The 14,728-nt window shown below is 47.0% G+C and overlaps 2 protein-coding genes across 2 annotated transcripts in view; both read left to right on the forward strand.

The window, feature by feature from the left end:
• ETH_00026780 (uncharacterized protein) overlaps positions 1 to 1,845 on the forward strand; it is a gene marked incomplete at both ends in the record, with an annotated part of 5,672 nt that extends 3,827 nt beyond the window's left edge. Inside the window, 2 exon segments of the mRNA XM_013373058.1 lie at positions 172 to 1,622; positions 1,642 to 1,845. Of these exon segments, the coding sequence (XP_013228512.1) occupies positions 172 to 1,622; positions 1,642 to 1,845 (1,655 nt within the window).
• Positions 1,846 to 10,360: 8,515 nt separating this feature from the next.
• Positions 10,361 to 13,150, forward strand: ETH_00026785 (uncharacterized protein; the record flags this gene model as incomplete). Its single annotated transcript, XM_013373059.1, has 3 exons — positions 10,361 to 11,801; positions 12,187 to 12,783; positions 13,029 to 13,150. The coding sequence occupies 3 exons, from the start codon at positions 10,361 to 10,363 to the stop codon at positions 13,148 to 13,150; spliced, it is 2,160 nt and encodes a 719-aa protein (XP_013228513.1).
• Between the last annotated feature and the right edge of the window lie 1,578 nt (positions 13,151 to 14,728).

The following is a 14,728-nucleotide window of genomic DNA, read 5'->3' on the forward strand; positions in this document are numbered from 1 at the left end:
GCCCCCAGGGGCCTCCTTTGGGGGGCTCCCAGGGGCCCCCTAGCGGGGCTTTGGGGGCTCCAGCGGGTCTTGGGGGGCCCCTAGGGGGCCCCCCTGGGGGGCCCTCTGGGGGGCCCCCCGTGCCCCAGAAAGTATATTTCAGAGACAAGTTTGGTTCTGTTGCTGCTGCAGTGGTGGACCCTTTAGCTGCTGCAGCAGGAGAGCTGGACCCGCAGCTAGTGGGGGCTTTGCTGCAGCAGGTGCAGCAAAACCCAAAAGCATTTGAAAAAGAAACTCAAAGACACTTCAGGGCCCTTTGGGCCCAAGCAGAAGAACTCGAAAACACCCAGGGGGGCCCCCCAGACCTTTCCCTCATTGGGGGCCCCCCCGGGGACTTCTTGGGGGCACCCCCGGGGGCCCCCCTGGGGGCCCCCCTGGGGGCCCCTCCAGGGGCCCCTGTAGATGCGCAGCGAAGGGCCCCCCCAGGGGGCTCCTTGGGGGCCCCCAGGGGCCCCCCGGACGCCCCGCGCCCTGCTGCTGCTGCTGCTGCTGCTGCTGCAGCTGAGGAGCCGCTGCTGTGGGGCCCCCTGGAGGCGGAGAGGCAGCAAAAAGAAAAGACAAAAAAGAAACTGGAAAAGAACTTTTGGAAAGAAGAAAAAGTTGCTGGAGCTTCAAAAGAAGAAGTGCGAAGCTGGCTGCAGGACCCGCTGCTGCAGCAAGCAGCAAAGTTGCTGCTGCAGCAGGAGGAAGCAGCAGCATTTTTCAGCAAGCTGCAGCACAAGGCGCAGCAGCTTTGGGGCGCAGACATGCTCTTGGGCCAGCAGCCTCCTGCTGCTGCTGCTGCTGCGGCTCCTCCTGCTGCAGATGGTGATGCTGCTGCAGCTTCTGCTGCTGCTGCAGCTGCCGCTGCTTCTGCTGCTGCTTCTCCTTCTGCTGCTGCTCCACAGGCAACTCCAGCTGCGACTGTTGTGGCGTCTCCTCCTGCAGCTCTTGTTGCTGCAGCTCCTCCTGCTGCAGCTCCTCTTGCTACAGCTCCTCGTGCTGCTGCTGCTGCTGCTGCTGCTGCTGCTAGAGCCGCAGAGATGGCAGGAGGAAAAATGGGGGAAGGCGCAACAGAAGATGCAAAAGCAACAGCAGCAAGAAGTAATGCAGCAGCAGCTACAGATGCACCAGCAGCAGCAGCAGCAACAGCAGCAACAGCAACAGCAACAGCAGCAGCAGCAGCAACAGAAGCTAGGGCAAAGGAAAGGATAGAGGAGATAAGGAATGAAAAGCCAAATGAAGAATTAAATAAAACTAAAGAAACAAAAATAGAAAACAATGCAGCAGCTGCCAGCAGCAACGCAGCACCTGCTGCTGCTGGCGCTGCTGCTGCTGCTGCTGCTGCTCCTGTTGTTTCTGTCGCTCCTATGTCGTATAGGAACTGGCTGCTAGGGCCTTCACAGCAGCAGCAGCAGCAGCAGCAACAGCAGGAGCAGCAGCAGCAGCAGCAGCAAACTCGTGTTACCTACTCGCGCGTGGGCTGTGTTGACAGCAAAGAGCCGCTGCTGTCTCCAACAGACAAAATGCTTCCTTATATCCAGTTCTTTCAGCAGCAGCAGCAGCAGCAGCAGCAGCAGCAACAGCAGCAACAGCAGCAGGGGGTCCCTATCCCGGGCTTAGATTTTCCCCAGCTGGGTCATGGGGGCCCCCCAATGGGTACAGGGGGCCCCCAAATGGGTCAAATGGGGGGCCCCCAAGTGGGCACTGGGGGCCCCCAAATGGGTACTGGGGGCCCTCAAATGGGTACAGGGGGCCCCCAAGTGGGTACAGGGGGCTCCCAAATGGGTACAGGGGGCCCCCCTGGTTCGGGAGTTTGGGATATAAGTGAAGAGAAAGTGCTGGAGCTGCTGCCAGCGCCTGAGAGTTTTAGTGAAAAGGCAGAAATAGAAAGTTGGATTGATTCGGGGGGCATTCAACCCGAAACAAACCCTAAACCCTAAACCCTTTTTTAGGGTTTAGGGTTTGCGGCGTTTCCGTGGCCTCTTTTTGATTGAAAGTTTGGTTCCTTAACACCTCCTTTTTCAAATTTTCTTGTCCGCGTTCCAAACTTTTGTTTAGTAACTGCATGAACCAACAAACGCCAAACTAGGGTTTAGGGTTTGGGCTGCTAGGGTTTAGGACTTCACCACACAGAGTCGCCACACAGGCAACGGTTTAGGGTCTTGCCTTTAGCCCCTAGACCGTAAACCCTAAATGCCAAACCCAAAACCCTAAACCCTTGGCGTCTGTCATCAGGCCCTCAATTTAGACCCTAAACCCTAGTTTGGGGTTTTAACACATGCGCTGGGATCAGGTCTAGCAGCCAACGCGAGTTGATCCTTTTATTTGTGAAAAAAATAATTGTATTTATTTATTTATTTATTTTTAAGTTATTTATTATTTATTTATTTATGTATTTGTTTATTTATTTATTTATGTATTTTCATTTTCTTCGCTTACAGTCAAATCATGACAGCGGCTGCAGCGCTGGGGTCACCTGGGAGTTTGTGAGCAAATCTGGGGTACAAATTCTTTCATTTATTTATTTATTTGTTTATAAAGTTATCTATTTTAATTATTTATTTAATTTTGATTTAATTATTTATTTATTTGTGCATTTATTTGTCCATTTTGTTGCATTTTGCTGCTGATAATGTGGCGCTCGAAGTTGGTCTTTGGCTGCCCGCGGCCCTGGAAGCCCCAAACTGCGGAGGAAATAAATCCTTTAATAAACTAAATAATTAAAAAAAAAAATTAAAAATACAAATTAATTTATTTTTTTGCACTTTATACCATTTGTTTTGATCTACGGGGCCCACCGAGTTTACCCTGCTGCTGCAGCTGCTGCAGCTGCTGCTGCTGCTGCTGTGGCTGCAGCAGCAGCAGCTGCTGCTGCTGCTGCTACTGCTGCATTTTTATTATTTAATAATACAATTTGGTTATTCGGATTTTTCTCCATTCGCTTTTCCTCTCAGAGGAGAATCAAAGGAACAAAGAAAACATTAAAACGATTCCATTTAGGGGCATCCCAGGCTTAGGGTTTAGGGCTTAGGGTTTAGGGTTTAGGGTTTAGGGTTTAGGGTTTAGGGTTCAGGGTTTAGGGTTTGGGGTTCAAGATGGAGGCAAAGGCAGCAGAAAAGGAGGCGTCTTCGGCGCTGACAAATGAGCAAGTGAGATTATAAAACAAAAAGTAATACAATAAAAACGAAATTAAATAGATTTAAAATAAATTTAAAATAAATTAAAAATAAAAATAAAAATATCAATCAAGAATGAATTAAAGAAATAATTCAAATTGCTGAAAGAGAACTTAAAACAGCAAATGGTGCTACAGCAGCAGCAGCAGCAGCAGCAGCAGCAGGAGCAGCAGCAGCAGCAGCAGCAACAAACAGCCGAACATATCGATAAATTTTACTTTAATTAATTCACTACTATTTATTTATTTATTTATTTATTTTTTTTTTATTTTTTTATTTATTTATAGAAAGAAAAAATAGAAAGTTTATTTGCGGAGAAGACCGAAATCAGCAACGACGCAGTCACGGCGCTGCTGGTGGATTTGAGGTAAAGACAAAATTAAATTAAAAAATAAAGTATTTATTTATTTATTTATTTATTTGTTTATTTATTTGTTTATTTATTTGTTTATTTATTTGATTAACTAATTAAAAGGGTTTTACGTTATTCGTCACCTTCTGGATATTGAAAAAATTTCGAAAAATGAAAAAAAACACGCTTCAGGGTTTAGGGTTTAGGGCTTAGGGTTTAGGGTTTAGGGTTTAGGGTTTCGAATGGAGGGTTCAGAGTTTAGGGGCTGGGGTTTAGCGTGCATGTTTTAGGGTTTATGGGTCCAGGGTACCGGTCTGGGGTTTGGGGTTTAGTGTTTAGGGTCTAGGGTTTAGGTTCTAGGGTTTAGGGTTTAGGGTTTAGGGTTTGGCAGGGCGAGGAAACATAATTAAAAGATCAAAGTATAGTTGTTTGATTGCAATATGCAAAAATAGGCAAACAAATACAACTATTACTTCAAAATAAAAATATAAATAAATTAAATTTAATTAATTAAAGTTCTAAAAATAAATTGGAATAAAACTGAAAACTGAGAAACGCTTCCGGTTCTGCTCCTTCACGTTTAAAGCTAGGGTTTAGGGTCTAGGGTTTGGGCTCAGCTCTAAGGAAGCGTTTGGGGTCTCTACTGCTCCATGCACGCCTCTTGGAGTAGGGTTTAGGGTTTAGGGCTTAGGGTTTAGGGTCTAGGGTTTAGGGTTTAGGGTTTAGGATTTACAAGCATAAGAAAGCCTCAGTGCAAGAGTGGCTCGCCGGGGAGAGTTCACATTTGCTTCCAGTTTGAAGCAAACCCACTTCAATAGTCCCTAAAAAGGGGTTTAGGGGTTAAACCACAAAAAGGGGTTTTTTTAACCCCAAGGTAGCAGAAAATGCAGAATTAGAGTTTGGCGGAGCAGCAGAAAGCCCCTGTTTCCATCAATTTGAATTTAAATGAATTATTTAATTTAATTTAATTTAATTTGTTTAATTTGTTTGATTATTTAATTTATTAAATTGCTTTATTTCCTTTTTTCAGGAAAGATGTCACTCAAGAAGCAATCGACTCGCTGCTGGATGCGGCGGATGCGGGCGCGGCGGGGAAGCTGGGGAAAGCGGCGGTTTTTGAAATAGCAGAGGCGAGAACGAAAACAAATTAAAATTAAAAACAAAATTTGAAATTAAAAAAAAATTTAATTTAATTAATCGAGAAATTCATGTTTGAAAAGTTGAAATCCACTCGCGCAGCCAGTGAGCCTGGTCGATCCTGCACGAAACCCCGAAAATGGAAACTTCTGAAGGAAGTTTTCGCAGTTTTACCTCCGCAGTTTCTCTTAAAGTGTTTTTAATTTCTTTTAAATGTTTTAATTTAATTTAAATCTTCAAAGAATTGCAAAAAGTCCAATTAGAGGCCGCGGGGTGCCGAAGTGACCGGCCAAAGGCCAGATCGCCGGACCTGAACAACTGGAGCTGAAATGGAATTCAAAAAGGAATTGAATAAACTTTTTGTCGATTTTGATTTATTTCGAATAAATAAATCAAAAAAGAGAAAAGTTTATTCAATTATTCTTTTGAAAACGGAAAATTCGCAAAAAGTTGCACCAAGTGACGCGTGAAACGGCAAAAAGATGAATTGTTTTCATCAACCTGCGAAAAGTCGAAGAAAACTCGAAATTAAGAATTCAAATTCAAAAATAAAACGAAATAAATTCACGATAAAACTAAAATAATAAAAAGAACTTCAAAAATGCAAAAAACGAATAAATTTCAACTGCCGATTTCACCAATTGCAAAAAGATGAAATATTCAAAAGCAAGCAACAAGTTCAAGAAATTCAAATTCAAAAAGAAGACAAAACAATTTGTTGAAATAAATAAATAAATAAATAAATAAATAAATAAATAAATAAATAAATAAATAAATAAATAAATATATAAATAAATAAACAAACAAAATAAATAAATAAATGATTAAAAGAATTTAAAATTGCAGAAATTTCATTAATTTAAAGTAAATTTAAATTCAAATAAATGCCAAAATGAAAAAAAGGAGAAACGAAAATAACGGGGAAAGTGGAAAAATAGAAAATTGCAAAATTGAATTTGAAATTCAAATGGGAATAATAATTTATTAAAATTTAAATATTTAATTCTTTTTTATAAGTAAATATTTAATTAAATAAAATTAAATATCTAATTCATTTTTATAATTAATTATTTAATTTTATTTAAATTAAATATTTAATTCCATTTTAATTGAATGTTTAATTAAATTATTTATTTGTCTTAACGAAGCACCAGTTTAGTTTTTAAAATAACAAGAGAAAATTTGTAAAAATAAAATTCAAATCTTTTTCGCTTTTCATTTTATTTGTTTTTGTTTTTAATTTTATTAATTTTATCTTAATATGATTTATTTCTTTTTATTTTAATTCATTTCTTTTGATTTATTTTTATTTGCATTTTATTCCATTTACTAGCATCTACTCCTATTTATTTCCATTTACATTAATTCATCTTCATTTATCTTTAATTTATTTCAATTTATTTTAATTTATTTCAATTTATTTTAATTTATTTCAATTTATTTTATTTCATTTTTTAATTTAATTTATTTTAATTTATTTTAATTTTATTTTTAAATATTGACGGTAATTAAACTGCATTTTTGTCTAACTCCATTTCGACGAGTTTAATTTATTTCTTCATCCTATTTTTTTTAATTTTTTATTAATTTTATTTTCTTCAACTATTTTAATTGTTTAATTCATTTAAATTCGTTTTTCGTCTTAAATTACATTATTATTATTATTGTTATTATTATTTTATTTTTATCTTATTTTATTTTATTTCATCATCACTATTATTAGTATTAATATTATTATTATTATTATTATTGTATTTTTACTTTATTTTATTTTATTTTATTTTATTACATCATCATTATTATTATTATTATTATTATATTTTATTTTCATTTTATTTCATTTTATTTTTGCCTTTAGGATGCATGCAGCTACAAACAAGAGAAAGAAGAACTTTTTGCTGCTTTCCGAATTTTCGACAGAGACAGCAGCGGCTACATTCCCATAGACTTGCTGCGCCAGCTGCTGCAGCAGTCTCAGCAGCAGCAGCAGCAGCAGCAGCAACAACAACAACAACAACAACAGCAGCAGCAACAGCAACAGCAGCAGCAGCAGCAGCAGCAGGGTGGTTTGAGTTTGGAAGAGATTAACAAGTTTATTTCACTTGCTGCATGCAGCGAATTGAATTCTTTTAATTACCGCCGCTTTGTAGAGCAAATTGCTTTTGGGCCGATTGTCTTTAAAGGAGATCCAAAGAAGAAAAAGAAAAAGAAAACAAATAATAAATGAAATCAAATTAATTCAATAAGTCCACAAATTCGAATTTGCCCAATTCAGGAGAAGAGTGCTGCTGCAGCAGCAACACACGCGAGAGCTGCCGCAGAAGCAGCAATAGCAAGAGCAGCAGCAGCCACAGCAGAGGCAGCAGCAGCAGTAGCAGCACCGACAGCAGCAACAGCCGCCTCAGGTGCAGCAGCAGCAGCAGAACAAGCAGCAGCAGCCAATGCAGCAGCAGCAACAGCAGCGGCTGCTGCTGCCGCTCTTGTTTGGGTTCAGTTTGGCTTAAACTGACTGACTGCCTGTACACCCCGGGTGCATGCAGCCCCAAACAATTTTGATTTTCATTTTGCAAAATAAAAGAAGACAAAAACTCATTTGCTGCAGCTGCTGCAGCAAAGCTCACTGCAACGCAGCAGCAAATAAGGAAATAAGAAAAATAAGAAAATACAATTTTAATTATAAATTTGAAATTAAAAAATTCAAAGTTTCAATATATGTGGCTGCTGCCTGAGCAGCAGCAGCAGCAGCAGCAGCAGTGGTGTCGCCTGAACACTGTGTTTGGATATTCAAGTTTGGATTTAAATTAAAACATTTGAATTATAAATTAAATGAAAAGTTTAGAAGAATATAAATGAAATAAAAATGCAAATAAAGGAATGGACAGGGAGATATTTCAAGATCCTCATGCATGCCTTTTGAGGCCTCTGGAGAGTGAGCGCAAATGCTCGATCTGTGGGCAAATATACATTAAAATTGAAGTTTAATGAGTTTTAAATAATAAAGCATTTAATTATTTTAATTTATTTATTTATTTAAACATTTCCCCCCTCAACAGCGGCGAAACTGCTGCGGTGTACGTACACCATTGGTTCCAGCGCTTCCTTTAACCGCCAACAGAAGATGTTCAAAAATGGCCTTTCTGGCGTTCATTTTTGTTTATTTCCTTTTCTTTTCGTCTTTATTTAATGCTTTTTGATTTATATTACTTCAGTTTGGCGGGATTTGCACTTGGTGCTGAAAAGCAGCAGCAGCTGCTGCTGCTGCTGCTGCTGCTGCTGCTGCGGGGCCAGCTAGTACTACCGCACACGAGCAGCGGGGCGTTTTCCCTGGCAAAAGTCTGCATTTTTTCTTATTTTTTACTGAATTAAAGAATTAAATATCAAAAGATTTGCAAAATAAGTCCTTTATGGGGCCAAGTCCTCGGAGCAGCAGAAACGAAGAGGCGTTGCTGGTGCTGCTGCTGCTGCTGTCACGCGAGCCGCAGCAGTCCGCCGTGCTGCAGCACTTCCACTTGCACTTAAGAGTTTAAAAGGGGGAATTTGAATTTAAAAAGAATTTTTAATTTCAATTTTCTTTTTCTTTTTCTTTTCCTCCAATCATGTTCGGGCCAGTCGAGCTCTTCTTCCTCTGCGGTTCAGTTAGCATGGCCTGCTACTTGCTGGTGATCTCCACTGTGGTTTGTCTCAGAGAATAAGCAGCAGCAGCAGCAGCAGCAGCAGCAGCGGCGGCAGCGGCAGCGGGGTGGCGGCTGGGTCACGGGAGGGAGCAGCAGCAGCAGCAGCAGCAGCAGCAGCGTCGGCGCCAAAGGCCGCAACGGGAACGGCAGCAGCAACACAACGACAACAGCAGCAGCAACCACAGCAGCAGCAGCAGCAGCAGCAGCAAAGATGGGTTTCTTTAACAAGTTGATTGTTGGCCTCTGCATCATTGGGATGCTTTCGACGGGATATATGATGGTGGCATTTGCTGTTCTTTTGTGAAGCAAATAAAACAAATTAAAATAATTAAAAGGAATTAAATTAAAATTAATAAATCCAAATTAAATAATTAAACAAATGACAAAAATTAAATAAATATTCGCCCTCAAGGGGCTGCTGCAGCAGCAGCAGCAAACGCCCCGCCGCACCTGTTCTGCTGCTGCAGCAAGGGAGACGCCAGCAGCAGCAGCGGCACTTGCAGCAGCAGCAGCAGCAGCAGCAGCAGCAGCTCTTAGCTGCAGCTTTTCTTTCTTGGTCTTCAAACTGAAACCTAAGGGACAAAGAAATCCAGAAAAGCAGAAGCAGCAGCAGCAGCAGCAGCAAAATGAAGTAAATCATTTTCTTTTCTTTTAGAAAGGCGTCAGCAACTCTGTCTCAACCCCTAAACCGTAAACCCTAAACCCTAAACCCTAAACCCTAGGCCTGCAGTTGGGGGCCCGTGAGGCTTTCCTTCTGCGTTTTGTTTCTTCTTGATGAACTGTCTGCTGCGTAAAAGCAGCAAATATTTATTTAAAATAAAATAAAAAGAAAAAATTATATTTTTAGATTAATATAGAAAGTTGCTTCCGCGTAGATTCTGAGGAAGTGCTGGCAGCAAGCTGTGTCTTTTCTTGCTGCTGCAGAAGCAGCAGCAACAGCAGCAGCAGCAGCGTTTGGAAGAGCAGCAACAGCAGCAGCAGCAGCAACAGCAACAGTCAGGGCCAGTGTACGAGGCAACCAAGGCGGCTATCGATAGAGTCGCCTGTTTCTTGGTTTGAGGCCACACTTCATTCCGTGCTGCTTTAGCTGCTGTTGCTGCAGCAGCAGCAGCAGCAGCTGCTGCTGCTGCTGCTTCTGCTGTAGCAGCAGCTGCTGCTGCTGCTTCCGCTGCTGCTGCTGCTGCTGTGGCTACGCGGTTGCCCGTCGCACAGGGAGTGTGCGTCTCGGTCTGGCGCTCAGAAAGAAATGAAAAGTGGCGAAATAAAACAAAAATGGAAATAAAAAGTAAAAATAAATAAAAATAAATAAAGAAACAAAAAGAACTAAAAAAGCGAACAAGTCCGCAGCAAAATCGTTTTTGGAAACTGCGGAAGAGGCGGCAGCGGTCTGGCTGCAGCAGGTGACCCCCCTGACCACCGGCTAATTCGGGGGCTTTGGAGTCGATTTTGGAGTTTAAAACCACAAAATTAATTAAATTTAACATTTCGAAACAAAGTTTTTGTCTTTTTTGGCCCTTTAACTCCAAAAAAAGCTCCATTTGAGCCTCTCGGCCGCCTGCGAGCCGCCCGGGAGCGCCTACGCTGAGGGGTGGTGCTGCTGTTGCTGCTGCTGCTGCAGCAGCAGAACAAATTCGCGTTTTATTCACACTAAAATTAGAATTTAAATATTATTTAATTTATTTAATTCATTTTTTCCTTTTATTTCCTGTATTTCTTCCCTTTAAACCCTTCAAACTCGCTGAGGCCCCTCCGGGACTGCTGGTGCTACCCTGCTGCATTCTGCTCCCTCTTTTCTTGCACAATTATATCTGCTGCTGCTGCTGCTGCTGCTATAGCCGTTACTGCTGTTGTTGCTGCAGCGGCTACGGCTGTTGCTGCAGCTGTCGCTGCTGCTGCTGCTCCTGCTACTGCTGCAGCAGCGACTTTGGTTGACTTTGTCGTCGCTGGCACTTAACTCTTGCTGCTGCTGCTGCCGCTGCTGCTGCTGCTGCTGCTGCAGCATGGGGCCCCTCACTCCCCCGTGGCTGCAGCAAAGCTTGTCTTTGGGTCTAGCTGCTTCCCAAGGAGACACAGAGACCCAAAAGGAAACTTTAAATGTTCCTTTTTTCCTTTCTGTTGCTTCTGATGAGCAGCTAGTTGAGCTGCTCAGCTGGGGGCACCCTGCTGCTGCTGCTGATGCTGCTGCTGCTGATGCTGCTGCTGCTGCTGATGCTGCAGCCTCTGCAGCACTACTGGCGCCCCCCTGGGGCACATCAAAAGCCCCCCAGGTGTACAGACAGCTATTAGCGGGTGACCCGCAGCAGCTTGCTGCAGCAGATGCATGCGGAATGTCCCCCAAAGAGCAGCAACAGCAGCAGCAGCAGGAGCAGCAGCAAGTTCCTGCTGCTGCTGCGGCTGCTGCTTCTGTGGTTTCGAGCAGGGGACAGCAGCAGTGGGGATCTCCACTGCTGCTGCCACGCACAAGGAGCCCTGTCCCCCGCAACAGCAGCAGCAGCAACAGCAGCAGCAGCAAAAGCAGCAGCAGCATCAGCAGCAGCAGCGGCAGCACACCAGCAGCAGCAGCAGCAGCATTAGCTGCTGATGCTGCTGCTACTCCAAAGAGCAAAACTCAAAATGAAATCAACAAGTCTCCTGCCACTTGCATGGCTTTTGCTTTTTTGCAGGGGGCCCCTGGGGGGCCCCCTGGGGGCCCCCCGGGGGCCCCCAAGGGACCCCCAGAGGCCCCAAGGGGGCCCCCCAGGGGACCCCCCAGTACCCTAAAAGAGACTCTCAGGGGGCCCCCTGAGGCCCCACAGGGGCCCCTAAATGGGTCTTCTAAAGGGCCTCAAAAGGCAGCTGTTAGGGGGCCCCGTGAAGTGCTTAGGGGGCCCCCAAAGGGGCCCCCAAAGGGGGCCCCTAGGGGGCCCCCCGATACCCTAAAGGGCCCCTCTAGGGGGCCCCCTGGGGCCCCCAGGGGGGCCCCCAGAAAGTCCCCACCTTCTGCCGCCTTGCCTTCTGCAGCGCTGCAGCAAGCCGCTTCTAAATCTTGTGAGGGGGCTCAAGCAGCAGCAGCAACATTGCAGCAGCAGCAGCAGCAGCAGCAGCAGCGGCAGGAGTGTAAGGAGGCCACAGCGGCAGCAGCAGCAGCAGATGGTAGCCGCAGAAGCAGCAGCTCTTCCCCTGAAGCAGCAAAAGCTTCACTGTTGCGGGCAAGCCAAACACCTGAAGCCGCAGCAGCAACATGCAGCAGCAGCAGCAGCAGCAACAGCAACAGCAGCAGCAGCAGCAGCAAGGATCAGGGGGCCCCACATCCCCCAGCAGCAGCAGCAGCATCAAGCGAGGCTAAGGGGGCCCCCCGGGGGGCCCCGGAATATGTGGAGACGGAAGAGCTGATAGATCCTTCAGCTGCTGCTGCTGCTGCTGCTGCTGCAGTTGCACATATATCCTTCAGTGAAAAAGATGGTAACACGGATTAGCTGCTGCTGCTGTTGCTGCTGCCGTTACTGCTGCTGCTATAGCTGATGCTGCTGCTGCTGCTGGCATTGCTGCTTATAGTTGCGAAGCAGCAAAGTAAAGTCAACTGGAGCATGAGCTGCAGCAGCAGCAGCTGCTGCGCAGCTGCTGCCGAAGCAAAGACTGCTACACTTCTTATTGCTGCAGCCGGCCATGCGGCCGTCGCTGCTGCTCGCTCCGCTGCTGCCGCTGCTGCTGCTGCTGCCGCGGCTGCTGCGCCGGTTTCTGCTGCTGCTGCTCGCTGTGCTGCTGCTGCTTTTGCTGCTGCTGCTGCTGCTGCTGCTGCTGCTGCTGGAGTCTATTCGTGCTCGGGTTAAATTTCTTTTTTCTTCAGAACAGAAGCACAAAAAGGAAAAAAAAGAAAAACAAAAAGAAGAAAAAAGCCTTTTGGGGGCCCTTTTGTCTCCTCAAGGCAGCAGGGGGCCCCACAGGGGCCTCAGGGGCCCCCTGGAGCTGCTGCAGCAGCAGCAGCAACTGCAGCAGCTGCTGCTGCTGCTGAAGTCAACCTCCCGTGCGCAGAAAAAGCAGCAGCAGCAGCATCAACAGCAACAGAAGCAGCAGCAGCAGGTGCCGGGGCCGGGAACCACTAGGAGCAGCAGCAGCAGCAGCAGCAGCAGCAGCAGCAGCAGCAGCAGCAGAATGACGCCCTCAACTGCAGCATCAACAGCCCCAGCGGAGGCAGCAGAAGCAGCATCAGCAGCAGCATCAGCAGCAGCAGCAGCAGCAAATCAAACAGGCAACCCTCACCGGCCGCAGCCCACCAGTGGGGGTCCCGTGTCTCTTACAAAGTATGAAGCAGCAGCAGCAGCAGCAGCAGCACAGAAGGCCCCTCCACGTTTGGCCTTAAGAGACCTTGAGCCTGCTGCTGCTGCTGCTGCTGCTGCTGCTGCAACAGCGGCACGCGGAGGCACAGGAGCAGCAGGCGATACGCGTAGGGTTGCTTCTGCTACCGCTGCCGCTGCTGCAGCTGCAGCTGCTGCAGCTGCTGCTGCTCCTGCTGCTGAGCTGATAGTACGCTGCAGCCCGCTGCAGCAGCAAAGCTGTTTCATAACAGCACCTCCTGAAGAAGAAAAACAAAAAAAAAGAAAAGAGAAAAAAGAAAGAAAAGAAAAAGAAAAAGAAGCACCATGGAAGGATTATCTGAGCCCTTTTGCTGCTGCTGCTGAGCAGCTGCAGGGCCTGTGCAGCCCCTGCTGCTGCTGCAGCAGCAGCAGCAGCAGCAGCAGCAGCAGCAGGCGTCGCTGCAGCAGCAGCAGCAGCAGGCAACTGCAGCAACGTTGGCTCCCCTTGAGCCTTGAGGGGCCCCCAGGGACCCAGCAGCGACTAGACAGAAGCAGCAAAAGAAAAAAACAAAGAAAAAAATATTTAAAAGTAGATGCATGCAGATGTCCCGCCGCTACTTACAGCAGCAGCAGCAGCAGCAGCTGCAACAGCTGCCGCTGCTGCTGCAGCAAGCAGTCGCTCGGAGCGGCCACAGCTGCTGCAGCAACCAGGTGCATCTCCTGCTACAAAATAAAACAGCAGCAGCAGCAGCAGCAGCAGCAGCAGCTATTGGATATACCACGAGCTGCAGCAAGTGCATGCAATTCAGGTAAACCCCCAGACCCCCAAAATGAGGGGCCCCCATGGGGGGCCCCCCTCTTTCTGCCTCCAGTAAGTCCTTTGGGGGGCCCCCTGGGGGGCCCCCCTGGGGGCCCCCTAGGGGGCCCCTCAAGTTCAGACTTAGGGGCCCCCCTGAGGGCCTCCAGACCCTTTTATTTGGGGGGCTCCCCTGGGGGGCCCCCCAGGGGCCCCCTGCACTCAGAGGGCCCCTGCTGGGGGCCCCACATAGGTTCGCCTCATTCTGAAGGGGGCCCTGGGGGGGCCCCCTGGGGGCCCTGGGGGCATCCCCAGGGGGCCCCTGGGGGGGCCCCCTGGGGGCCCCTGCGGGGGTCAAAGAGCAGCAGCAGCAGCTGCTGCTGCTGCTCTTTGACTTATATTGAAAAGGAAAAGCAAGAAACAAATTTAGTGTAGGTCTTTGGGTCTATCAAACCCTAAACCCTAAACCCTAAACCCCAACTGTTCAGTAGCTGCTGCTACTGCTGCTGCTGCTGCTGCTTGTTTGATTAAATTTTGAATTTTGGAATTTTCGTTTTCTGTCTTGCAGTGACGAGGTGTACAAACACTCCACTGCCGCGCGCTGCACCTGCTCTGCTGCTGCTGCTGCTGCTGCAGCAAAACGCAAAAGCCATCGCGCCAATGCTGCTGCTGCTGCTGCTGCTGCTGCTGTTGCTGCTGCTGAGTCCCCTAGGGCGACACCAGGGTCCCAAGAGCAAGTATATATAAATTCTGTCTTCAAAAATAAATAGATAGATAAATAAATAAATAAATAAATAAATGCAATTAAAGTTTATTTATTTATTCATTTATTTATTTATTTATTTATTTTCTGTTTTTTTTCAGAATGAACTCTTCTTGAGACGCATTTGCCTCCTCCTCAAAGACAGCCCCAGCCGGGGGGCCCCCCACAGCCCGGGGGCCCCTGGGGGGCCCCCCGGGGGGCCCCCTGGGAGGCCCCCTGGGGGCCCCCCGCGGGTCCTCGGGGGCCCCAAAGGGGTATTTGGGGGCCTCCCGGAAGTCCCCAGGAGCCTCCAGGGGTCCCCTTGGGTCCATGGGGGCCCCCAAGAGGCCTCTGGGGGCCCCCAAGGGGCCCCCAAAGACCACCAGGAAATCTCATGGGGCCCCCAGGGGGCCTTTTGGGTCCATGGGGGCCCCCAGGGGGGCCCCAGGGGCCCCCAAGAGGGCCATGGGGGCCCCAGCAGCTTCAAGGGCTTTCGGGGGCCCCCCAGGGGCCCCTCAAGTACCCTAAAAATGCGGTACGGGGGGCCCTCTAGGGG

The sequence above is a fragment of the Eimeria tenella genome, genomic scaffold, assembly GCF_000499545.2.
Source record: "Eimeria tenella Houghton genomic scaffold, Eth_scaff12, whole genome shotgun sequence".
NCBI lineage: Eukaryota > Apicomplexa > Conoidasida > Eucoccidiorida > Eimeriidae > Eimeria > Eimeria tenella.